The 27,500-nt window shown below is 45.1% G+C and overlaps 2 protein-coding genes across 5 annotated transcripts in view; one reads left to right on the top strand and one right to left on the bottom strand.

The window, feature by feature from the left end:
• POGLUT1 (protein O-glucosyltransferase 1) overlaps positions 1–27,500 on the top strand; it is a 94,977-nt gene that overhangs the window by 42,721 nt on the left and 24,756 nt on the right. For 2 of the 3 annotated variants that reach the window (XM_085897938.1, XM_085897940.1), the window contains exon 11: positions 13,327–13,596. In XM_085897938.1, coding sequence (XP_085754064.1) covers positions 13,327–13,486 — 160 coding nt within the window. In that variant the 3' untranslated portion in view covers positions 13,487–13,596. Of the gene's footprint in view, positions 1–13,326; positions 13,597–27,500 lie in introns of those variants that run through there. The other variant, XM_085897939.1, reaches the window with a different exon arrangement.
• The window catches only part of MBD4 (methyl-CpG binding domain 4, DNA glycosylase), a 71,657-nt gene continuing 58,246 nt past the window's right edge, over positions 14,090–27,500 (bottom strand). For both annotated transcript variants that reach the window (XM_085897936.1, XM_085897937.1), the window contains 3 exons: positions 25,220–25,369; positions 24,106–24,209; positions 14,090–15,159 (listed from right to left, as the gene is read on the bottom strand). In XM_085897936.1, the coding sequence (XP_085754062.1) occupies positions 15,082–15,159; positions 24,106–24,209; positions 25,220–25,369 (332 nt within the window). In that variant the 3' untranslated portion in view covers positions 14,090–15,081. The remainder of the gene's footprint in view (positions 15,160–24,105; positions 24,210–25,219; positions 25,370–27,500) is intronic.

Here is a 27,500-nt window from a genome sequence, read left to right as displayed (position 1 = left end):
GGTTGAGCGGGGGATGGATCACAAGGGCATGAATCACACTGGGCGTGGGCGCGGGGGAAGGGGGCGGAGAAGGATAAAGAGGAGATTTTTTTTCTTTGTTCGTGTTCGAAGTGGGAGTTGAGGGGCGTCATTCAGCAGACCTTCGGGTCCTGTTTGGCTTGGGTTAGGGATGAGGCCTTCGGAAGCTTTTTGCTCCTGCAGAGGAGTTGCTCAGCAGAGCTTCGGGTCCTGCTTGGCTCGGTAGGCTTTTTGAAGAGCTGTTTGGTTTGGAAGAAAGTTGAGCCAGTTGCTCGGCTTGAGCTGCGAATGGTGGCTTCTTCTTCTTGGTTCGTGGAGCTCTTTGTTCTCCTTTTGGTTCCCGGCTTGGTACGACTCATCAACCTCTTCTTGGAGGTGGTTCCTCGGCGAAGCGACGCATCGACGGGAAGGATCGGTGCCTCGTCTCACCAGCACGTGTTGAGAAGCGTGGGAGGATTCGCTGGAGCTCGGGAAGGATCGCGGCTCACGGCGATTGGGTCCAGCTCGCTCTCGCTGGAGCCCGGGTCCGAACAACTTGAAGACCACACGAGGTGGAGAGGTTCAAGATAGGTTCTGGGTTTCAGCTCATCTGTCCTCCGAGCTGGAGCCCGTTATTAAAGGCCTCAGCCACCATTACTGGGGTGTGTGTGTGCGTACGTGTGTCCGTGGGCCCATCTAATAAGTAGGAAATTGTCAAGTGCTTTGTGTGCTGTAAATCTTTGCATTGCATTTCGTATAGTCGGAATAGTTCTGCTCTTACGTGCTTCCCTAGTTCCCCATTATTATTTATAAATACCCCAATTGTTAAATGTTTTCAGCTCGTCGCGTCGCTTCTTTCATTGACTGAGCATTTTGTGTGTTGGGAGTTTGAAAGCCGTTGGTTTGCCGTAAAAGGGACTGATTTGGACTGACGGTTCTCAGCGATTAAGCCGCTCGGAATCGCACACGGGACAGGCTCGCCTCGGCGGTTTGTTCCGTACGAGTTCCGTCGAGGGTGGAATACCCCAATAGCTGGATCACGTGGGTATTTAGGTACATTGAAGATTGGCAATCGACCCTACCCCACGTGATCTGCCCATTGGCGTATTTCGGTTCTTGTATAAGGACCCGTCGACTCGGACTTATCCGGGCGGCGATATATATTCCGGGCGATTGGTCGGGCCGACTCGACTTGCGGCTCCGTCAGAGCGGTCGGTTGGCGGCCGACCCCGGCGCCGTAACAATATATATGTATGTATATATGTCTATAAATGTATATGTATATATATATATATATATATATATATATATATATATATATATATATATATATATATATATATATATATATATATATATATATATATATATATATATGTATGTATGCGATGATGACCCAGCGACAAGACGAGATGACCTGGGAACCTGAGCACGCCAGCGACGAGATGCCTTTCGCCCAGCCTCGAGAGATGCGTTTTGCACGGGCGCGAATTCTTCTTCTCTCGCTCGAGCAAATCCACCCGAATATTTCCTCTCCGTTCCTTTTATCGCTCTCGGGCGCGGTTCACTCAGGCGTGGCCTGTCCTCAGTGGGTGGGACACGACGCATTCCCTTACTTGGCGCGCAGCCTAGCGAATTGTTTCATGACCATATTTGGGAATGTAATTCAGTCCGCTCATCGTTGGGTGGGACACGACGCATTCCCTTACTTGGCGCGCAGCCAAGCGAATCGGTTCATGACCATATTTGTGAATGGAATTCCATCCCCGAACGAATTCCGAACACGCCCGCATTCCAGCGAGCACGCAGAGAATGCCGGGAGCAGAGGGTTGTCGCCGTTGAGAGTGAACATGGCGTTTTTGTTGTAGTTGGAGATGTGTTAGCCGTAGTTGTTGTTGTGAGTGATGTAAAAATCCTAACTATTAAAATAACTCATAGCGCATGTTCATTTATTCACCCATTAAACGAGGGACGGGGACTCTAACTAAGAACACATACTTACCGATATAACTTCTATAGGACCTGTATGTTGAGTGCTCATGGCTTCCAGATTCGTAACAGTATATGGGGGTTGCCCCCCAAAATAGGTATTTGCTTTCTTCTCAGAAACTACACATGCAATTCTGATGAAACTTGACCACAACCTTCAGCACACGTAACGTACCAAAGTTTGTTCACGGCATTAAAAATATTGGGGTCTGAGTTCTTCAATACCAACCACAGGCTTCTTGCAGCAACTCTCTGAAGCTGTAGCTCAAATCCAAGAGAATCTCAAATCCAAATCCAAGAGAGAACCTACATCCCAGGTTAGGCTGGGTGTTGGCAAGCTCAAGGATGAAAGGGGAGCGGAGGAGTTTGTGAACAGGTTGAGTGGGGATTTGGGGGGTCTTGATGTTTTGAGGGATCCTCAAGAGTTGTGGAATGCCTTCAAGACTACCATCCTTGATGTTGCCGGGAAGTGTCTTGGAACCCAGTGTCAGGCGAAGAGAAACTTTGTCTCCCAAGGAACACTGGATACCATTGACCAGAGTTGCAGGGTCAGACTTGATGGCAGAACTGAGCTGTTCAGGGAGCTGAGGTCTAAATCTGTACATTTGCTCACAGGGTGGAGAATGAGGTCGATGTGCAATGAAACTGTGAAAGGGTAGAGCATCACCCGTGGTCAAGTGATTCTTGTCCTGCTCACAGAGGAATCTGTGCATTCTATTCCTCCAAGCCTGTCCTGGTGTACCGGTGTACTGCAGTTAGAGCGGAGGGTGGTGAGCTCTAGACAGAGGAGTCTGAAGTGAAGGCCTGCTGGGCTGGTTACTTTGAGTGGCTGTACCAGGCTGATCCACCAGCTCTTGAGTTGGATGTCAGGGATGTTACTATCCCTATTGCTGACCCTCAAATCAACTGTGAACAACCTTGGTTTGTGGAAAACCTGGCTGCGGTGAACCGGTCGAAAGGGGGTAAAGCTCCTAGGATGTGTGGCATCCATGCTGAACTTCTCAAGGCTGGTAGAAATACTGTACTCATGTCATTGCATGCAGTTCTGTGCTCTGTTTGGAGCACAGGCATCCCAACTGATTGGAAGAGGGGTCTTGTCATCCCTCTCTGAAAAGGGAAGGGTGATTGCCAGAACAACTGCAACAACTACGGAGCGGTGACGCTGCTCCCAGTGCTAGGCAATGTCTTTGCTCGGATAATTATTACAAAGGTTCGCCACCATCTGCTTGAGCACCAGTGCCCAGAGCAGTCTGGCTTTACACCAAATAGGTCGATTTACCGTATCCTACCTCTTCGGGTCCCCACTGAATGTAGGTGAGAATTTCACCAGGGGCTGCTTGCAGCCTATGTTGGCCATCTCTGCAAAGCATTCAATTCAGTGAATCGGTTGCCCTCTGGAGGATTCTTGGTCTTCCTAGGGTGCCACAAAAATTGATCAATCTGATTTCTGAACGATACTCTGGTACTGAGTGCTGTGAGGTGTGGTGGTTCCATCTCTGACTTGTTTCTAGTTATTTCTGGATTTTGTCAGGGGTGTGTACTGGCCCCTACACTTTTCAACACTTGTATGGAATGGATTCTGGGGAAATGTTGGAGAGATATCGCTGCGGTGCATTGTTTGGGAATGTCAAGATATCTAGGCTTGATTTCACAGATATAGTCATCTTTGCGGAGACTCTGGGTAACCTCATGAGAGGCCTCAAGGTGCTGAATACGGAGTCGGAGCCAGTTGGATTATGGGTCTCCTGGGTCAAAACTAAGACACTAGCTTACAATGACATCTTGGGTGCTGCTATATTGTCTGCACCTGTCTGTGGCGAGGATGTTGAGGTCAAGGAGAAATTCACTTATCTTGGCAGTGACATTCATGCCTCTGCATGTTGTAAGTCAGAGGTCGATAGACAGCTGGGTTGGGCCTGGGGTGTCATGGATTCACTGGATCATGGGGTGTGGTGCTGTCAGTACCGATACAGGAGGACAAAAGTCCGAGTGTTTAAGTCCTTGGTGCTTCTAATTTTGCTCTACGAATGTGAGACTTGGAGTCAGACCAAGGATCTGAGTTGGAAACCTAACTCCTTCGATACCAGGTCTCTTCGGAGAATCCTTGGGTATCGCTGTCAGACTTTGTGTCCAATGAGCATTTGCTGAAAGAGACTTACATGAGATTTGTTACCTGTCTAGTCTGTGAGCGTCAGCTGCGGTTGTCTGGGCATGTGGCTCGTTTTCCTGATGCTGATCCTGCTCATCAGATTCTCTCAGCGAGGCAGCCTCATGAATAGAGGAAGCTAATGGGCCAACCATGTGCCTCATGATTGCAGCAGATTGATCGGCATCTTAGAGATGGGGATGGGCCATGCATCTGCCTGGAGGATGACCAGACTGAGACCCCTGGAGTACTGGTGGAAAGTGGGTGTGGCGACGAGCTGCTCCGCTGCATGCTCCCATACCTGACCTGAACTGACATTTTTTGCTTCATGTATGTAATGTGGGTGATATTTATTTATTTCTTTTTTGGGGGGAGCAATCGAGACAGTGGTCTGTTGCCTATGCACCACCCAAATAAAGGGACGTGTCAGAAGAACGTGTTGCATGCTTGGAACAAGATCGCCTGTCGGGCAGTCCTCTGCTAGTATTCACAATGCCAGAACAATTACAATGTTACTTTGCCTTGTATCATAATTCATAACATAGAAAAGGAAGAAGGCTTATTGGTTCACGAGTCAGTAAGTGACCACTATATTCGTTATGGGTGTGTGTCTGTCTGTCTGTCCTGAGCATAGCTCCGTGGGTTTTGATCCGATCCTGATAAAATTTGGGTGGGAGGTTTATATCATGATCAAGTTGTGTTTTCCTGAGAATGGGCGTGGTGCGCCCATTATGTGCAGAGCCACGCGCAAAAAACGTGTTTTTAGGGGGTAGCCGATTTGAAGTTACATCTTCTCCGAGGGGGTTTGTTGAATCTGGCAGGGGTTTCGGTATTTGGTTAGCGCAATGGCACCAGCATAGCCCCACTGAGCTCGATTTTTCATTTTCGTCACAAGGTCACGAACTTAGAAAATGTCAAAAAATCAATGAAATGGGCAATCGAACTCTTAGGGTTTTCAACTATTTTGAATGAAAGTTGGTATGCAAGTTGTGCTCTTCGAGTACTTCAACTTTCATCCTTTACGTTTTTCCCGATTTCCGCCAGTTTGCCTGTGGCGTCCCTTCGAAGGTCAAAAAATAAACAAGGCCAACCGTGTACATTGCTCGTGAACCATCGCTGTCTCCAGACTTGTCTATATCATAACCGTTGTGATAAGTGAAAATGTGCCAAGAGTTGGTTGGTTTTTACTTCATATCTATTTATAATTCCAGGTGTGTGTGTGTGTGTGTGTGTGTGTGTGTGTGTGTGTGTGTGTGTGTGTGCCTGTGTGTGTGTGTGTGTGTGTGTGTGTGTGTGTGTGTGTGTGTGTGTGTGTGTGTGTGTGTGACCGACCGCTGTTTCTCGACAACCACTGGTCCGATATAATTGAAACTTGCCAGATATATTACTGGGGACCTGAGGATATGCCTTTTCAAGGTGTGATATTAATTGGACAAGTGCTTCCCAAGTTATGGCCATTTATTTACCAACCAATGACAAGACACATTGCTGCGTGGCCGATGGGGAAGGGAACCTCAGCCGCGTTGCCCATTACGGGTTACAACGTACGAACTTCCGGAGAGTGATGACCGGAGAGTGATGACCGTGTATTCTAATAATTTCTCGATTTCTTATGCGCATTTATAGATAAACACAATGCCCCAAGTTATGATCGTTTTCATATTAGACGGTGCATAAATTTCGGTAACATCAGAGTGAGCTGGTATGCTCCGAAGCAGGAAGTAATTTTTTTTTCTCTTCTCTTCTTTGTGTTTTTTCTTGCGATGACATTGCGAAAAGGCAAAATACGTTGGCACTAATTGAATAACTGGCCATTCAAACTAAATTGCGAATAATCGTGACTGCGATATGCGAACTTGCGGGCCACGCACGTACGGGCACGTGAGAGCTTTGGAACAGCCTGTGTGGTTGTTGTTTCTTGGTCACGGTTTGAATTTTTTTTTTTTTTTTAACGGGCATGTACTAGTTTATGAAGATTCCTTGAAAGAAGACTAGTCAGTAAACCCCTCCCATATGCACAGTTAATATGAGCAGCTCCTTTTGCCAAGAGGCAATTATCATGGCAGGGTGCTATGGTCAAACCTTCTATTGGAAATATTGGGAATAAAATGGATCAGTTCCAAATGCATCCAGCTCAAGACTGCTGGTTGCACCATTTTGAGTGGATGCAGTTGTGCCGTTGGAGTTCTCCCTGGAGGATAGGGCAGGAACTTCTAATTTGGCTCGGGTGCCCATGATAACTCGCCTGCTTTTTGGAATTTCAACAATCAACACCATCAGAAGCATCTCCAGCTTGACACCCATCTAAGGGATGACACACTTTGTGATGCCTGCAAGTACCAATCAGATAGTTTATAGTCGGCTTGGGGATCAAACCCAGCCGAAACAGCTCAAACGTGAGTGTGCTACTTCGATACCATCCTGTTGGGCTGTGCAGTGGATAAAAACTGACTCCAACTTGATCGTTTAGTTTGTCAAAGTGCATTGTTGTACCATAACCCATGACATCATAGGGAATGGGATATTTTTTTGAATGAAAGCTTTGAAAGGAAATCTGAGAGCTATTTCTTGTTGTTATTATTATTATTATTATTATTATTATTATTATTATTATTATTATGTATGCAACACATTGCTGTGAGTAGCATCATTTGCTGGGGGGCGTGAATGTACCGCTGAGAGTTGCATGTCATGTATACATTATGGGTGGAGGAGGAGGGGGGGGATGTTTGCAAAAAATGGAGGAATGTGTTGTGGAGGGTCAACCATTTTGCATTTATTTTTTGCATATGCATATGGTATTAAGTACAGTGCCTATAGAAGGTCTGCACTCCCATTTCAAAATTTTCACCTTTTGTTGCCTTATATCCTGGAATTAAATTGCATTCAATCAGACTTTCTACACCTTTGTTTACACATCGCAACCCACAACTTCCAGGTGAAAAACAAATTCTACAAATTTCAGAAAATTAATTAAAAATACAAAGTTAGAATATCTTGTTTGGATAAGTGTCAATAATACCATTATAATAGCAATTGTAAATTGGCTCAGGTGTAACCAATCGCCTTCAAAATCACACGCCAAGTTAATTGGCCTCCACCTATGTTAAATTCGCATGATTCTGATTATTTCAGAATAAAATCAGCTGTTCCTGTGGGTTTCCTCTTCTGGGTGGTGTATTTCACAGCAGAGACTCAACCATGAGCACGAAGGAGCTTTAAAAAGACTTCTCGGATAAAGTTATGGAAAGGCACAAATCAGGGGATGGGTAAAAATATTTCAAAGGCATTGAATATCCCTTGGAGCACAGTCAAGACAATCACTAAGAAGTGGAAGGTGTATGGTACCACCGAGACCTTGCCTAGATCAGGCCATCACTCCAAACTGGATGACCAAGCAAGGAGAAGAACGATCGGAGAGGCCAATGACAACTTTGAAAGAGCTTCATGCCTTTATCGCAAAGACTGGTCACTGTGCATGTGACAACAATATCCCAAGCACTCCAAAAGTCTGGCTTGTATGGTCGGGTGGCAAGAAGGAAGCCATGAGTCAAAAAAACCCACCTTGAGTCCCGTTTGAGGTTTGCAAAAATTCTCTGGAGATTCTGAAGCCATGTGGCAAAAAGTTTTGTGGTCTGACAAACCAAGATGGAACTTTTTGGCCTAAATGCAAAAACGTTACACAAATGTTTGTGTAACAAATGCACAAACCCAACACAGCACATCACCTAAAGAACACCATCCTGACTGTGAAGCATGGGGATGATTTTCAGCAGCAGGTACTGGGGCACTTGTAAGGATCGAAAGGAAAATGGATGGAGCAAAATACAGAAAAATTCTAGAGGAAAACTTGCTGCTCTCTTATCTGCAAGAAAGCTGAAATTGGGATGGAAGTTCACCTTTCAGCATGATGACCAAAGCTACACCGGAGTGGCTAAGGAACAAAAAGATAAATGTCCTTGAGTGGACGAGTCAGAGCCCCGACCTAAATCCAATCGAAAATCCATGAAATGACTTGAAGATTTCTGTCCATCAACGCTCCCCATGCAACTTGACTGAACTTGAACAGTTTTGCACTGAAGAATGTGCAAATATTTCCCATTCAAGGAATGCAAAGTAGGTAGCGAACTATCCCAACAGACTCACTGTGGTGAATTGAGGGACATGACGCGGGATCACATGTTGTGCATCTCGCGTATAAGGGGAGGTCTCCGCGGCACGGGGTGATTGTCCCGGGGCATTGCCATTTACATCGGCTGTTCACTTGATGCTCGTTGACTGAAGGTGCTCATTGACTGGTGAGAATGGAGATTATATCGAACTCCGTGCTTACGCGGATTTAGTCTGCAATGATTAATCGCACATGTATACGTTACTGCTTATGTACTCCTAGCTGAACCTGTATTCCCCGGTGTGCCCACAGAAGCGGCTCCAATCAAATGGAATAAAGCCTAAACTCTGAAGGTTCTTCTCTCGCTCTCACTTCAATTTATTCCATTTGGTTTTCTCGGCTCTCTCAACCAACGATGGACAAGATCTACAAACCAGAGAGGTTCAACGCAGACCCAAACGCGACTGACGCAGAAATGAAATGGTCGCATTGGTTCTGTTCCTTCTCACACTATCTGACCATCATCGAGGAGGGAGCTGACAAATTCGCCGCTCTCGTGAATCATGTCTCGCCCAGCGTGTACAGGCTCTTCTCGGAGTGCGACACTTACGAAGCAGCGATCGACGTGCTGCAAGCGCTCTACGTGAAGCCCAAGAACGAGGTATACATACGACATCTTCTCAACACATGCAAGCAAGCAGCCGGGGAGACAATCGATCAGTTCCTGCAAGCTCTGAATCAGCTGGGAAAAGACGGCAGCTTCCGGGCCGTAAGCGCCGAGGAACACCGAAAGGAAGCCACACGGGAGGCATTCATCCAAGGACTCAGATCAGCCCACATACGGCAACGCTTACTAGAGAAAGCGCAACCCACTCTTGACAAGGTAATCGATCAGGCACGAGCGATGGATATGGCTCAGCAGCAATCTGAGTCATTTGGGACACCGATGCTGCTAATGAACGCTGCTACGATGGGAACCCAAGTAACCCCACTGGCACAGACACAGCCAGACATAGGGGATGGAGAAACACCCGAGGAGCCGGATACCCAGGCCACGTCAAACTCCTCAGCAACTGCTCCGGCTGGTAAATGCTTCTTTTGTGGGTACAAAAGGCACCCTCGTCAAAAATGTCCTGCCAGAGATGCCACATGCATGAATTGCGACAAGAAAGGGCATTATGCCAGGGTATGTAAATCTACTCTAAGGAGAAATAAACCCACTTCTGCGGCTCTCTACTCGCAAAATAAATTAACTGCAGCCTCCCCGGGGAATCTATCCAAGGCTATCATCAACATACGAATTAACGGGCATAAGGCTGAGGCACTGATTGATACCGGTAGCTCTGAAAGTTTCGTCAACAGCTCGCTAGTGAAGGGCAGGAAATGGAAGATCCACCCGACAGACAATACGGTATGCATGGCCGCCACCTCACTACAATCCCGCGTACGAGGGTACTGCAATGTTGAATTGGACGTAAAAGGGTACACGCATCGGGATGTAAGGGTACTGGTGCTTCGTGATTTGTGCGCAGACGTAATTCTGGGTCATAATGTCCTCAAGCAGCACACGAGCGTCGAAATACCCTTTGGAGGAAGCAAACCTCGTCTAATTTTAAATGCGTTGACCACCGCGGAGGTGACGTCCCCCCAGCTGTTCGCTTACTTGTCGCCGGTCTGCAAACCGATAGCGATTAAATCGTGGCGATATACCACTGCTGACATGAATTTCATCACCTCAGAAATCAAGCGATTACTGGAAGAAGGAATTATAGAACCGAGCGATTCGCCATGGCGCGCACAGGTGTTAGTAACCAGCAGTCAGAACCATAAGAAACGAATGGTTGTCGATTATTCCCAAACGGTCAATCGCTTTACCCAACTCGATGCCTACCCCCTGCCGCGCATAGACGAGATGGTCGAACACGTGGCCAATTATAAGGTATTCAGCACCATCGACTTGCGAAGCGCCTATCATCAAATTCCCATCCGAGAGGAAGACAAACCTTACACCGCATTCCAGGCAGGGAGGCGCCTCTACCAATTCAGGAGAATACCTTTCGGTGTCACGAATGGGGTAGCTTGCTTCCAACGGGTTATGGACGACATCATCTCAGATGAAAACCTCAAAGACACTTTTGTTTACGTGGATAATGTCACAGTGTGCGGTAGGGATCAGGGGGAACATGATAGGAATCTGGACAGATTCTTGAGCATTGCTAGAAAATATAATCTGACTCTCAACTACGAGAAATGCGTATTCTCGGCAAGGTCAATTAATCTTCTCGGCTACACAATAGCCGACGGCACGATTAAGCCTGATCCTGAACGATTGCGCCCACTTTGTGAGCTACCCCCACCTCAGGACCTGCAGGCAATGCGCCGGGTGATCGGCATGTTCGCTTACTATGCAAGATGGATTTCGCAATACTCCGAGAAAATACATCCCCTAGTGCATTGCAAAAACTTTCCACCAGATGCCACTGTTGTAAGAGCTTTCCACAACCTCAAGGATGATATCAGTAAGTCCGTGGTTTTATCGATCGACAGCTCGGTGCCCTTCGTGGTGGAAACAGACGCTTCAGATCACGCCATAGCTGCTACACTTAATCAGTCTGGGCGGCCGGTCGCGTTCTTCTCGAGAACTCTCTCTAGAAGCGAGCAGAGACACTCAGCGATAGAGAAGGAAGCGTACGCCATCGTCGAAGCGCTGCGGAAATGGAGACATTATTTACTGGGAAACCACTTCACGCTCGTTACGGACCAACGATCCGTGGCATTCATGTTTGATGGGAAAAATAACGGGAAAATTAAGAATGAAAAAATTATGAGATGGCGGATAGACCTAGCTTGCTACAGTTACGACATTGTTTACCGGCCCGGGAAGGAAAACCCTGCTGCAGATACCTTCTCTCGGGTCTACAGTTCGGCAACAATCTGTCAGGCTTTGCAAGACCTACACTTGTCTCTCTGCCACCCAGGGGTAACCAGAATGGCACATTTCGTGCGCAGACAAAACCTTCCCTATTCTGTTGAAGATATTAAACAAATGAATGCTTCATGCCCTGTTTGTGCTGAACTAAAACCCAGATTCTTTGGCGCGGCATCTGGCAGACTGATCAAGGCCACTTCCCCCTTCGAGAGACTAAACATCGACTTCAAAGGGCCCCTGCCGACCGAGACAGACAACAGATACATATTCACCATTGTTGATGAATATTCAAGGTTCCCTTTCGCATTTCCGTGCTCGGATATGACCTCGGGCACTGTCTCTCTGACCTCTTCGCTATGTTTGGGAAACCTTCGTACATACATTCAGACAGAGGGCCGTGTTTCATGTCGGCCGGGCTAAAACAATTCCTACTAGAGCTCGGCATAGCAACTAGTCGAACGACGGGTTACAACGCACAGGGAAACGGGCAGGTGGAAAGGTATAATGGAGTTATTTGGAAAGCCGTAACTCTGGCGCTGAAATCGAGAGGACTGGGCCCCGAGCGGTGGGAGGTTACTCTTCCCGACGCTCTGAATTCCATACGCTCTTTGCTCTGCACGTCCACCAATGCAACTCCTCACGAACGAATGTTTACTCACCAGCGACGTTATGTTGACGGTCAAACGGTGCCCAACTGGCTGACCCATCCCGGTACAGTGTTCATGAAACGCCCGGTCCGACAAAGCAAGTATGAACCCCTGGTGAAGGGGGTCGAACTCATTGACACTAATCCAGAGTATGCTCATGTCAGGCTCCCGGATGGCAGGGAGACCACTGTGTCGGTTCGCCATCTGGCTCCCGCAGGTACACCACCTTCTGGCACTCCTCCTTCTGACATTCCCCCCCCAGGAACTCCACCGGGCGACGGGGCTGCCGCGTTCCACCCGAGAGCGATCGAGGAGTCATCCCCGGCACAAGTCGAGGCTCACTAAGAGGATCGGGAGTCTCCCTCAAGTGAAACTGCCATTTACTCCCGGAGAGGTCGACGAATAAGGCCCCCTCGACGACTCAATCTGTAAAGGGGATTATCGGCATTCTCGCTGCTCATGCTCCTATATGCCCATTATATCATATATCGATGCTCATTTCCATGCTCCTACAACTCAAAATAATCACTGCTTGGCATGTATGCTTCTGTAGACCTATTAGTCCGCGTTGCTTGAAATGTATACTCCTATAGTGCTAAAGCAATCATGGTGTGTAAGATGGGCCCCTAGTTGCATTTTAAAGGTGGGGAGAATGTGGTGAATTGAGGTGAATTGAGGGACATGACGCGGGATCACATGTTGTGCGTCTCGCGTATAAGGGGAGGTCTCCGCGGCACGGGGTGATTGTCCCGGGGCATTGCCATTTACATCGGCTGTTCACTTGATGCTCGTTGACTGAAGGTGCTCATTGACTGGTGAGAATGGAGATTATATCGAACTCCGTGCTTACGCGGATTTAGTCTGCAATGATTAATCGCACATGTATACGTTACTGCTTATGTACTCCTAGCTGAACCTGTATTCCCCAGTGTGCCCACAGAAGCGGCTCCAATCAAATGGAATAAAGCCTAAACTCTGAAGGTTCTTCTCTCGCTCTCACTTCACTCACTGCTGTAATTGCTATCAAAGGTGCTTCCACCAAGTATTAACTCGGGGGAGGGGGGGGGCACTTATCCAACCAAGATATTCTCATTTTGTATTTTTAATTTTTGGAAATTTGTGTAATTTGTTTTTCACTTGGAAGTTGTGGGTAACAATGTGTAAATAAAGGTGGGAAAAGTATGATTTAATACAATTTAATTCCAAGCTATAAGGCAACAAAAGGTGAAAATTTTCAAAGGGGGTGTAGACTTTCTACAGGCACTGTATTGCATAGTGGTTACAAAGAAAAAGTAGTCTGATGATCAATATCAAACATGAATGTGTGGTTGCCAAGACATTAATAATAAGCATTTCATAAATGGTGCATTGGTGGAGATCATGTCTCTGGTCATCGTCGACTAATTTTATCTACTAGGTGCATATTCAACAGCTTTGAATGGTGGTGAAGTATCCAGTGGGCTCAGGTTCTTCACTAAGAGGTGGTCCATTTATGTTGTCTTTGCAGGGGTCACCAATTCGTCACTGAGCATCTGCGCATGGAGGATGTTTCTTGCTATTGGAAGACCCTTTTGTTAGAGTATGCCAAGCTGCTAACATATGTGCCAACATGGAGAAAGGATTACCATGAAATATTGAGTCCTGCTCAAAGTAAATCTGAACTGTAAGCAGGTAGGTAATGGTTGTGGGGAGAGTTCTCACTTGAATGGTTGTTGTACAAACTGTGATGCAATGTCTGAAACACATTTTTGTATAAATGCAACCTTGCTGTTTGTGATTGTTTGACATGGGGCTATTTATTACGTATGCAAATATGGCAGAATTTGGGATCCTCAACAACTCCCCCCACTCCTTATATGCCCCTCCAACACAGCACCTGGCTGAGTTTGCATCATTTCTATTAATTTAACTATGCCATTGCTGTACCTCCTTTAAATAATGCCAAGAGTTTGGAATACAGCCGAGGTATCAACACACAATGGCCTATAAAATCTTACACGTTCACTAACAAATTATGGGAGGCATGACAACTGGCTTCGTACCCTTATGAAGGATAGTGTGCGGATTGATGCAACAGTTTAGAGTCGGTTCAAACATCTAACCCAGATTAGACAGGTCAAAGGTGAGTATGCTTCCACACATTGTGAACCCTAACCCAATCTAATCATCGGAGCCCAGAATGCGTTGAGAAATGTTTTTATGGTCCAAGTTCTATATTGGATCAATCAACCATCAGGTCAGTGGAACTATACACAAATCAAAACTCAGGCTCATGGATAATCATTTATTTCATCTTTGTTTTATCCAAAGTAAGTTAAATGTCCATTTCAAGGTCAACAAGTGTCCTTTAACCGTAACAATACTATTGATAAAAATTTCACATACTGCTCACTCGACAAGGTAACGACAGAAAATACACAAAACTTCATACATGGTCTCCTGTAATTTTTGAAATGATCCACAAAAGGATTACAAGATTAAAGCAAGCAGAATTATTTTAGCAGCTCATTAGTGTCACAGTTGAAGTATCAGCATTGTTGCAGAAGTGAACACAAATAAGTGTTTAGTTTGAAGGAAAAACAAAGACGAAGGGTGTTTAGTTCAAACACCGGGATACAGTAGTTTAAGAAATGCCAAAGTGTTTTATTTGTAAAAATTCGTAAGGAAATATTTATTTATTATTATTAATTAAATTATTGGCCTTCCTTCGACCTATTGGCGTCCCTTGTTCCAAGGCCTTTTGAATGCCACACAGGACCTTCATTAACCAAACGTTATACTTGCACCCAATTCCTTGAACATATTACACATTAAAAAAAAATACAGCTCAACTTTTCATACAATTCCTAATGTGTACAACAATCATCATTACACTGTTTGAAATCTTTGAACAGTACTGAACAGTTAAAAAAGGAAAGTGATCCAATGAAATAGCCTCATTGTATTGTGTTTGTCTTGAGCTAATAATTCTGAACCATTTAATGGCTCAAGAAATACAAGGATACACAAGAGCGTGGAAAATGGCAAAAATAAAAAATGCTCGGTATCATCATGAAATCCAAGGCAGAGGCTTCTCAAGTTCATATGATATTAGAATAAATCCTTGTAAGGATGATGGGGAAAACACTTCTTGATTGGTTCAAATGCAGCTACGGTTCATGAGGGAACAGCGTTCAGGTCTGTACACTTGGTGCACGTATCTTTTCGCACAGCTGGATGGTTGAGATTGGAGGTGAATGATCATTCCTGGGTTTCCTCTGGATTAGTCGAAACCAAGTCGTCTGTGGTTGTTCCACAGCCATGTGTGGTAAAGATTGAGCTTTGCGTCTCGTGGCTTCACCTTAAAATACAAAACAAACATAAAATCAGGTGGACACATCAATATCTGCCGATTCAATACTCTGATTCAAAGTGAAAGTGTCCTTTGCCTGCAAATCAAGATTGTAGATGAAGCTGCGAGCCCCTAATGGCTGTGTTTGTCTGACGTCAAGTCCAGTGTGTTGTGTGTTGCAGTTCTTCCATGAGCCTGAGACCCTATAAAATAGAAACACCATGATTGAAGAAGAAATTGGTGCCAAGGGAAGAATACTTGTGGACAATTTATTTCATCCTCACTGAAGAATGGTTTGTATTATCCTTGAATAGGTATCTTGAAGCATTGGGGATAGAGGGGTATATGGATATAATTGGCAGGACTGGTAGGTAGTATCTGTATGGATGGGTGACTGATGTCTGTGGCAGGGTTTCGTCAGACAGTACTGCTCTTCTCTGCTGGTGACCCTGCTGCACACCTTTCATGTCTTAATTCTGTGGAGACTAAGGCCCTCAACTTCATTGGAATCTCCTGCAACGAAGCTGAATCTTTGCACCTGTCGCTCTCACCTCTCAGGTTTGTGGTCTCTGTCTCTCTTACCTCTTTTCTGTTCTTGCACCCTCTTTCTGTGTTCTGTCTCTTCCAAGTTTCTGCAGTGTGCATGAGATCTGCCAGCAAGCCACTTCTGTTGAAACTCCCAAAATACAGGATCAGTGTTCAACATCCACTCATTTGTTCCTATTATTATCTACCACCTATGGAATTAACTTCCCCAGTTTAATCAATCTTATTCATCTCAAGGGATTCAAAATGGTTGTTCACATCTTCATGTCATCCCCCATCACTGCACAAGATCTTATCTACTCTCATTAACCCACCCCTACCTTTACAGGTTATTATATTGTTCTCTCCTCTCCCTCACCCACCTCTCTGTTATTTGTTCAATTGTGGTTTAATCCCCTGTTTTCTCCTCTTCTTTCAGCCCCTTTCTTGCCATTTATAATTTATATCGAGCTTGATCATCCCCTGTGACTTCCTCCCCCTCCCCTACTCTCACCAAGTGTCGCTCTATCTTCTGTTGTTGGATTAACCCACTTTCTACTGTTCTGTTTTGTTTTGTGTTCTTGGTCTCATTCCCTCAAAAAAACCCTTCCTGGTTTTCCCTGTTCCTCTCCCCGACCCGACCCACTGTTTTACTGCTTACTTACTCTTCCCCAACAAAATGAGCTCAATAACCTGATAGATAAAGTTTATGTGCTGTTGACAGAACACAGGCATGATGAGCAAAATGTCTTGTCTATCCAGATATTGATGGGTCCTCCAGCATCAGCAGTGTCACACACCCCTAACGAGCTTTACTTTTATTTGAAGATGAGCAAATATCACCTGTTTGTTTGCTGATGGGAATACTGGGAGGGAAGGGGAGGGGAGGGGGTTGAGAGGGGGGGAGGGTAGAGAGGAGGGGGGAGGGTAGAGAGGAGGAAGGAGCGAGAGGGAGGAGGAAGGAGCGAGAGGGAGGAGGAAGGAGCGAGAGGGAGGAGGAAGGAGCGAGAGGGAGGAGGAAGGAGCGAGAGGGAGGAGGAAGGAGCGAGAGGGAGGAGGAAGGAGCGAGAGGGAGGAGGAAGGAGCGAGAGGGAGGAGGAAGGAGCGAGAGGGAGGAGGAAAGAGCGAGAGGGAGGAGGGAGGAGGGAGAGGGAGGAGGAAGGAGCGAAAGGGAGAAGGGAGGAGCGAGAGGGAGGAGGAAGGAGCGAGAGGGAGGAGGAAGGAGCGAGAGGGAGGAGGAAGGAGCGAGAGGGAGGAGGAAGGAGCGAGAGGGAGGAGGAAGGAGCGAGAGGGAGGAGGAAGGAGCGAGAGGGAGGAGGAAGGAGCGAGAGGGAGGCGGGGGGGGGGTAAATGAATGTAATTATTACTATATTTTCCCCAATCTATTTTGAACTCCTACATAGTGCACATGCTCCGATCCTTAAATCCAAGACAAATTTTGATTATATACTTTAATTAGTCCGTGAGAATACACCACGATTCCAAGGCAAGGCATTTTTAAGCAGACCAAGGCAAGGCATGAGGGAGAGCAGGCTGTCCAAGGGTAAACCTGTTTTGGGTTTTTTTCATGATAAGTACCCCATTAATTATCTTCAAAAGGGATGTTAAAATTGATCCAAGTACCCAGTTTTCATTCACATACTCCCTTGGAGTTCCCTTGTATGCATGAAAAGTTTTGGGCCATGACGTTTCATGTTTTTATATTCAAGAAGATTAAAGTGGACCATCACCTTATAATCAAATGTTCTATCGCTGATGATCAATTCAAAAACAACTAGAAGGGTACGGTAGAGCGCATGTTGTGGGGCTGGGTCTCGGTGGCGAGCACGACCGCTAGGTGGAGCAGGAGAGTCGACTCCACCGAACACCCGGAATCTAGATCGTGCTTCTCGGAGAACTCCGAAAGGCACGGGACCATTACAGGACCGTGAATCGCCAATAATTCGACCGCGTGGGATAGGGTTAATTGCCAAACTTCAACATACCTAAAATCCCACGCGGTAAAGCTACCGTGGAATTCACACCCTCGACGGAGCTCGAGCGGGACGAGCTGTCACCGTGCTCGAACCGTGCATAACCCGAGCGGATGGTTACCGAGGTCCGTCGGTCCAAATACACAATTCGCCGTTTCCCAATTTCCCAACATGCAACACGCTAAGCCAATGAAAGAAGCACAGAAACGAGCTGGTACATTCAACAATATTTATTTTATTTTACTGTATTTATTTTACAATAATCGGGGAAGGGAAGCACACAAGGAGCAGAGTTATCACGACTATAAGAAATGCTATGTACAATGAGCAAAGAAAGCACTTACACAGTTGTTACTTAAAGACGGGGACCAAGGACACACACACGCACACACAAATGCCCAGAAAGACATGGACCTGTCCACCTCATGTGGTTCTCGACGATCTTGGGGTAACAGGACTTGAACCCGCAACAGAGGCCGCTCCAAGCTCCAGGTACGGAGGGTAGCGTTGGGCGTTGGCACGCTCCTCCGGCTCGTAGGCAGGCGACACAGGATGATCTCCCGAGTCGAGATGGTCGACCGCCCGCAGCAATGGACCAGACGAGACGCCTCGGATCCACGCGATGCAGTCGGCCCCAGACCCGGACAGAGACACACACTCGAGCAGACTGGACTCGCACTCGAGCAGACTGGACGTGCACTCGAGCAGACTGGATGCGCACTTGAGTAGATTGGACGCGCATTCGAGCAGACTGGACAGACCAGACCGAAGCGCTTTTAGCCGACCGGACGCAATCATTCGTTGCTCCTTCTCCCCTTCCCGAGCACAGTCCTCTTGTCCGTGGCTGCTCTCATTGGGTGGACGGCGTGTCGTGGCTCCGCCTTCTTGCCAATGACCGCCCCGACTCTGGGCTGCTCGACACCCATTGGGCAGAAAACGACGCATACCCTTATTTGGCACGTAGCTGAAGCGAAACGCTTTGTGACCATATACGGTGTGAAATCCACACCGAAACACACACCGCCTGAGGCAGGGAATTCCAGACATGCCCGCATGCCGGCGAGCGCGCGAGGAATGCCGAGAGCAGAGGGTTGTTGTTGTTGTAGGTGATGTAAAATGTAAAAATCCTATCTATCAAAATAACTCCGCAGCACACGTACATTTAATTCCCATTAGACTAGGGACGGGACCCTAACTAGAAACACACACTTACCGATATAACTGAGCTATAAGGACTCTGGCTGTTGTGTGGAGTAAGCTTCCAAATTCGTAACACGCATACCTCCGCTGCATAATGTCTGATCCACGATAACATATCAAGCCCAATACATTTTTGTAATATCGTGCTACATATCGTTTTTGGCCCTATCTCTCAATGGTGAAAAATCACTTTTAAAATTCTCGAATCCGGATCCAGATCTTCACCAAAATCTAATCAATTCTTCCGTGTCACACACTCAACATGTCCACCAAGTATCATCCGAATCCGTCCTCAACTTTATGAGATATCGTGCTACGTATCATTTTTAGCCCTATCTCTCAATGGTGAAGAATCACTTTTAAAAATCCTAATCCTCGGATCCGGATCTTCACTAAAATCCAATCAGTTCGTCCTTGTCACACACTCAACCTGCCCACAAAATTCCATCCGGATCCGTTCACAACTTTTTGAGATACCCTGCACACAAACAAACAAGAAGACGACGTCATGCAGAGCACGATACTTGCAAAATCCAGAAAACAAATTTGACCTCAAAAATAATGGGTGGTTGAATGCAATGACCTGATATGCAAATTTCAAGTCAATGGGATGAAAATTGAGGATTTTAGAAATACCACCTTAGTTGTTGACCTTCAGACTATGTTGACCTTTTGGTCCTTGTTGACATGAAAAATAATTAGTAGCTCGTTGAATTTAGTGACCTGAAATATAAATCCTCTTCAAATTTCAAGTCAATCAGATGAAAATTGAGTATTTTAGAAATCTCACCGAAGTTGTTGACGTTTGACCTATGTTGACCAATTGACCTCAAAAACAATAGGCTTCTTCCTTATGACAAACTCTACCATGTGGTGAAGTTTCATGAAGATCGGTTTAAAATTGTGACCTGTTGGCAACAGACAGACAGAATAACAAAATTGACCAACCAATATACTTGAAAAATCTTCGATTTTGCAAATAACAAACAAACAAACAGACAGAAAGGGGTGAAAACATTACCTCCTTCACCTTCGGCAGCAGAGGTAAAAATGTACATTTTAGCTCTTCCTACACGTTTGTCTCATGTCCAATTATTGTCTAACCACTCAAACCTTTTTTTAAGCTCTCCCAGGAATGGAGACATCTGTAAACAAAATGCACCGAACAAGTAATTTTATCCATCATAAACACTCGTCTCTAAGCTGTCGAGCCTGGGTTGAAAGCTCGACCCAACTATAAACTCTCATCCCGGTGTTTTACAGGCAGGGTGATTCATCAATGTGTGTGCCGACCCTTGAATAACTTTAAACGGGCGTCCTATCTGTCGGCATTAATTGATGGATGTTAAAGATCCTAGGGTGTTCTTCGCAAAGAGTAGGTTGAGCAATCGCCGGCACCATGGTCAAATTCCAAATTCCTGCCCTAATCTATCAGGAGCACAGCCACACCCTCAGCAAATGACGCTACCCTGGAGAAAGAAGACCCATCGTTACAATGGCTATCACTCCAGCATGTAAAGTCATGAAGGGATGAGGCAAGAATCTGTCTACATATTCTCATGATCAGATCGATATGAATGACGTTGAATTTGGTGAACAAAACCTAATTTACACCAAATCAGAAACGCACTAATGCTGTTCATTCCAACACAAAATTTGCCAGGTGCCAACAAAATTTACATCATACTTTAATTGCAAAAGACAAGTCCTATGAATTATGATTCCCGATCCCACTACTTATTTAACAACCCCAATTATTTCAACCTTTGTGGGGGATGGGCCAGGGAAGGTTTTGGGCCCAAGTCTTTCACGAACCAGCAGCCGAGGCCTGGATTTTGACTGGAGGAGAGTTGGACAGGGTTTTGGGATTTTTTCAGGGTGTTGGCGATAATTCATTTCCTCTTCTAGAAAAAACATATAATCTTTAACTAACGATAGCAGAGGGGATGTCCATATTTGAACATCTATCGATATGAGGGATGGTGCACTGTGATACAACGACGTGCCTCTGAAGCACCGATCCGAAACTGACGCCTGGTCGGGAATCAAGTCCAATTAATTAAACAGCTCAAAGGTAAGTGAGCTACATCTGCATCATCCTGTCACAACCTGCAACTCAAGGCAGACAATGTTTAAAAATAAATAAACAATTGAAAACAAGTAATGCTGTTTTCTATGTTAGGCAAGAAACATTCTGAATGCCCGTCGTCATATATACTATGTAATTCTTTAACGGCCACAATTCAAATTTTACTCACATTCATGTGGGGTTGCCGGGAAATTTTTGACCCAAGTCTTTCGCAAACCGGCTGGCCAAATCTGATGTTTGATTAGAGGTAAAATAATTTGGAATTTGTTGAGGCTGCTGGTAATATCTCGTTGAGGCCTTGTCCTCATTAAAGACACCGTGGGATCTTCAAAACAGAATGTACTGGCCAGTGCTCACACATGATTCCTCAAATTTAACGTTCATTTGAGGGACAATGCACAGTGATGCATCGCTCTGCATGTGAAATACCAGGGTGACAGTTTATAGCTGGGTCGAGATTCAAACCCGGACAAGGCAACTCAAAGGTGAGTGCACCTACCTCTCATTTATCCTGTGAGCCCTTCATTCATACATACACTATATAACCAACAAGCCCAAATGAGCAAAGATCCTCATCCTCTTAATGATGACGTCATAAAAACGAATATGACGTCATTGTGATGTATCAAGTTTGCGATAAATTATCTGCGCTAATGCCCGGCTTGATTCCCGCAAACAAAATTCAAACAGCTTGCCTAGTTTTGGAGATAATGGTATAGGCGATTGCCATTAGCGGCGATATTATGAGGTCAACTTTTTTCCTAGGAAGAATTTCCAAAATCGGAGATGGTTACTGCCTGCGCGTGGGCTTTCTGCATATACATGGCAAGTTTCACGAAGATCCGATGAAAACTCTGGGTTGTGGAACAAAATAATGTCAAAAAATAGGAATGACGTCATAAAAATTGATATTACGTCAAAGTGATGTATCATATGTGTGGTAATTAATCTCTGCTAATGCCCTGTTCAATTCCCGCAAACAGAATTCAAAAAGCTTGCCTAGTTTCGGAGCTAATTTTTTTAGGAAATTTCCATTAGCGGAGATATTTTGACGTCATAACTTTTTTTTTCTAGGAGGAATTTTCAAAATCGGAGATCGTTACTGTCTGCGCAGGGTATTTTTACATATATATGCCAAGTTTCAGGAAGTTTCGATGAAAACTGTAGGCTGTGAAACAAAAAAGTCCACAAGAAGAAGATGAAGAACAACAATGTGAGTAAGATTTAGAGATCCTCCATGAGGATCTAAAAATATTGGGACATTCGAGGAAAAATGAGGTTTTAAATTCACACCACTTATTTGCAAATTGCGTTGTCATGCTTGTAAATTTAAGAGCAAAACCAGCAGTGCAGTACTGTGCTGTACAAAATGTCATATTGAGATGATTTTATGAGGCACATGCTGCTTTGCAGTTTGGGAAAAAAATATATTAACATGTGGTTTTTTGAGGGTTCAAGTTTGAGTGAACTGTCCCAATAATAGTGTGTAGATACTGTTACATGCCTGGTGTTGGCTAAATGGTTCGGTGGTGGGATTTTGATCCTAGGATCCTGAGTTCAAATCCCACTCGGCTGTTGAATTAATACGAGGTGGGGTTGACTCTGCCTGTCATCCTTCCGAAGTCGGCAAAATGAGTGCCAGCCTGCTGGTATGCTGTCGGAGTGGCAACCCGTCCAGGATTGTACTCAATAGCCAAGGAGACTGCTTAGGCAGCACCAACGCTCTGCACAGAGTATGGTCCCAAGGGATGGATGGATGGATGGATGGATACTGTTACGCTTGTGGGAGTAGATGGAGGAATCCCATAATGAAGATAAGATTGTATAGTATAGCATGAGCCGTGGGAAGGTAGGAAACATCTCAATGTAAATTAAATAGGAAAAACTCAGTTTAAGATTGTTTGTCACCACATGGGGGGGGGGGGGGGGTTATGTTAACTAGGCATAGTCAAAGGCTAGTTTCTCCCAGTATGCAATTGCCCCTTGTGACCTTTTCCTACGTTTTTGCATTTACGGGGCTGGCCATAAAAAGACTACATTTTTACAACAACATCGGCCGACCCAGCTGCCGACAAAGTCTGAACACAACCGGCAGGCCACGCCCCCGAGGTTCATAGTCGGGGTGACGTGATTGGGAGCATAATCGGGGAGGAGGATCTGAAGAGAAGGAGAGGAGCACGTCACTGGTCAAACTTGGCAGTCTCCTGTTGAATGTTCGAGGAGAAAGGCCACGCCATTTGCTGTGAGCCGACCTGGTGTTGAGAGGGAGTGGTGTTGGCAATTTCGATCGTGAGAAGGAACTGTGACGGCAGCCGGTGGGCTGTTGGAGTTGAGGACCGCCCGCACGAATTGTCTCACGTACGTGACCACGGAACATGCCTTCGGGTCATCTGGTGAGTTTCCTGCATGGTGACTTCGAAGGTCGACGACTGTGAGGCTCCTACAAGGTCATCTCTGGACGCAAAGCTGCGTGCTGGCATGAAGGGAGGATTTTCTTTTATTTTGATCCTTCCCCTTGTCTGTTTTTGTGACTGAGTGGAGACATCTCAAATTAGGATTTAGTTTTACCTCACATTTCATCTTCACTCTTGATTTATTTTCAATATAAATCTTTGATTTATGTTTATTAAAGCATTATTTTTAGAATTTACTTGTGTTTGTCTGTTCGTTGTGGGTTTGAGAATAAACCTGTGTGCTTCGGTTCTGGTATGCGCCTTCGCCGCCTTCCATCCCGCGCGTGCCATAGTCGCCAAGGATTTTGGCTGTTTGCCTCCGAGTTGAAACTGTTCGGCTATCCATCCAAGCTGGTGTTAATCGGGCTGGACACGACAATACATTATGAACGTGTGTACCTTCCTACTATCAAGACACAATAAGTAGATTGCAGCCACAGGACAAAAGGGGATCTAGGAGGTAGATCGTCATGTCAGTGATCATGCACGCACCAGATGGCCTGAAGGTGCTCTCCGTGGCCACGTACGTGAGACAATTTGTGTGTGCAGTTGTGTACAAAACGCCAACAGGCAACAGCCATCATTTTGTGTACACAACAGTCCCAGCCACACAACATTGGAAGGTAATCAAGTGATTTCATGTCATGCACAATGATGAAGTTGGCCTCTAATCAAAAGTGCAACTGCACCCTCCCATTATGAACCCATCATTTACCATTTTCCACTCGTTGATGCAGAAAATGCGATACGAATCATTGCCGTACTTCCCGATGCCGTGCAGTTCAATGGGGTATTTCCACTTCTTCGTGACAAATTCGTCTGCAAAATGGCATGATCAAGATTGTCTTTACTCAGCATATATTTAAAAGTTTAACTCTGAAATAATAATCTTAGGCATAGAATGACATGACCATGCATGATATATCAACTTGTGATGAAAGTATGTTGACCTGGGCCATATCAAGTGCAACTATAAAGACACTCAGGAGAGCGCATACCTCTGCCAAACTGAACAGTTTACATTTTGTTTCCCACTGAGAGGGCCGGTTCTGGATCCGGACCTCAACCAAAATCTAATCAGCTTGTTATTGTCACCGACAAACTCATCCACCAAGTTTTGGCCGAATTCGTTCAAAACTTTTTGGGATATCGTGCTGCATATCGTTTTTTTTATCAAACTCTCAATGGTGATCGAAGAATCACTTAAAAAAATTCCAGTATCCGGATCCAGACCTTTACCAAAATCTAATCAATTCGTCCTTGTCACACACTCAACATGTCCACCAAGTTTTGTCCGAATCCTACCATAAAACTTTTTGAGATATCCTGCTCACAGAAAAACAGGGGAGCTCATAACCCCCATCCACCTTCGGTGGCAGAGGTAATAAGATGGAAACATGTTGATCTTGAGCCATTTCAATTTTTTCTTGCTCCAAACTGTTTCATGCCTTTAGAGACAAAGAACTAGGAGGAGGGATGAAAATTTCCCCTTTTCAAATCGTCTAAGTCATAAATGTGACTTTTTCCAAAGGAATCTTGCTCAATAATGGGAAAATGTGTGGCTGTGGAAACAACAAAGGAAAAGGATTAACTGTAGTGCTGAGATTGACTGGCACAGGACCATTCACTCCACAGTTGTGGGGAAAATTATTTTGATTCCATGGTTCCGTTTAAATTTGATTATAAAGGGCGAAGCATTACTTTCCATCTGCCACTTAACCAGGATTTCAAATGGAAAGGAGGAAATTCCCATCAATTGGAAGAATGTAGTATCACTGGGGAAGTAAGATGTAAAAAAAACAATAAAGAGAAGTTAACAGATGACTTACCAGAAAAACGGATTATTGTATTCGCTCGAAGCTCAAATAAGCCAATGGGCCTCAGTAGCTGGGCCAGGGTATCACGCTCAGCCTGTCGAGCACACTGAGCTGATGGATAACGCTCCAGGAACTCCCAGAGCGCAGGTATGGCCAGTTTAGCTGCAGGAACGGTTGGTACAAAACTTCAGATCGACATATCATCCCACGAATACCCTCAAGTAGTGAATCTCAACCCATCATAATTACATAATCGCTCACTGAAACGAGTAACAATCAAGGCTTCCAAACAGTAGCACCAATATAATATTATACTGCATATATATATATATATATATATATATATATATATATATATATATATATATATATATATATATATATATATATATATATATATATTGTTACAGATCTGGAAACCATGAGCACTCAACATTCAGGTCCCAAAAGTCAGTTATTCTATTAAAGGCCCTGTCACACCTTGACGATTTAGCCAGCGTATGCCGACGTATGAAAAATTTGTCTAAAACGCTGGCACATGTCGAATACGTTATGGGTAAGTTTTGTATACGTTAAGAGCACGCTGGCATACGTCGTAGTATGCCGAGCTCGTCGACAAATTTTAACATGCTCAAAGTTTTTCGATGTATGCCAGCGTATGACTCACACGTTCCGCATACGCTGGCCATAAGTTGTAGGCACGTTATGCGATCGTTGACACACGTCGACACACGTTACTTGTAAGTTACTCATAAGTCGAAACACGTCGAGGTAATGTTTAGCATCAGTGTTCCAGACTCCATGGTTTTTTTTTTTTTTTCTTCGGCATGACGGTGATGTTGACACTTCGATTTCTATTGCGGTTATAATATAATTAATAGGCTGCCGCTCAACGATTTAAATCATAACCGCACTTGAAATCTAAATGTCAACATCACCGTCATGCTGAAGAAATTTTTTTTTTATATACCATGGAGTCTGGAACACTGACAGGTTCCCCCTGTGTGAACCCCATTTTTATATACCAATTCCCCGAAACGCTGCCAATACGCCATTATACGGTAGCTGTAAGTTAGTAACACGTTCAGCAAGTTCTGTGGTCGTCCGGAAGACGTCAAATACATCTACATACGTCAATATGTGTTGGAGATACGTTACACATAGGTTCAAAGCACGTTACTCATAGGTTAGAAATAAGTTTCGGGTACGCTAAACATTACCTCGACGTGTTTCGACTTATGAGTAACTTACAAGTAAGGTGTGTTGACGTGTGTCAACGATCGCATAACGTGCTTACAACTTCTGGCCAGCGTATGCGGAACGTGTACCCATGCTTAAAGCAGCATGCTTAAAATTTGCTTAAAATACTTAAAATTTGTCGACGTATGACTTAGAAAGTCCTTGAGATGGAATCGGGTTACCTAATTAACCACGCGGTTTAAACAAAGTCCTTAGTAACGTATACCAGCAATAGTTTCTCAAACTCCAGAAACTAATATCCGGTTATTTCGATTTTCCCAATAACGTGTGTTGTAAAACTTCATCGTAAGATATCTCGGTCAGTTTGTGACGGACCACCATGTATGATACACCGTTGTGAAGCTTATTTTTGGGGCTTTCAAATAAACCCAATAACTCAATATTGAATTTTTGCAACTTCCGACTGGTTTTGTACTGGAGGGGCAATATTATATATATATATATATATATATATATATATATATATATATATATATATATATATATATATATATATATATATATATATAGTTGCGGGGTCGGGTGAGAAGACCACTAGGTGGGGGAAGCTATGTCGATTCTCACCAGACTCCCCGGAATTGTAGGCCGTCGCTCACGGTTAATTCTGTGACGCGGCGGGTCGCTTAACTGACTGTGGACGCCAATAACTCAACCGCGTGACCTTGGGTCCTCCCGCCGATGAAATCGGGTTACCAAATTAACCACGCGGTTTAAACACTGGTGAACCACGCCCTCGGTACGCCTTGTCCGAACCGGCTCGGATCACCTTTCCGGATCGGATGCAGCCGAGCGACACTGCCAAGGACGTACAGGCCAGAAGGAACGGACCGTTGGGAATAAAGATCCAGCTAAACCTGGATTCGAACCATGCTGGACCAATGAGGGAAAAGGCAAAGGCGAGCTGGGAACATTTCTGCAACAATTATTTATTTACAGCAAGCGAAGAAAAGCATGTGGCACAACAAAGGTTTATTGGGTATGTAATGCAGGGAAAGAGGAGAGGGGTGTGGGGGATGCGGCAATTATACAAGCA

Source organism: Eptatretus burgeri, chromosome 10, assembly GCF_056783735.1.
Source record: "Eptatretus burgeri isolate ZD-2024b chromosome 10, Ebu_testis_v1, whole genome shotgun sequence".
Taxonomy (NCBI): Eukaryota; Metazoa; Chordata; class Myxini; order Myxiniformes; family Myxinidae; genus Eptatretus; species Eptatretus burgeri.
Note: the sequence above shows the minus strand (reverse complement) of the source record. Positions and strands in the feature narration are given on the sequence as shown.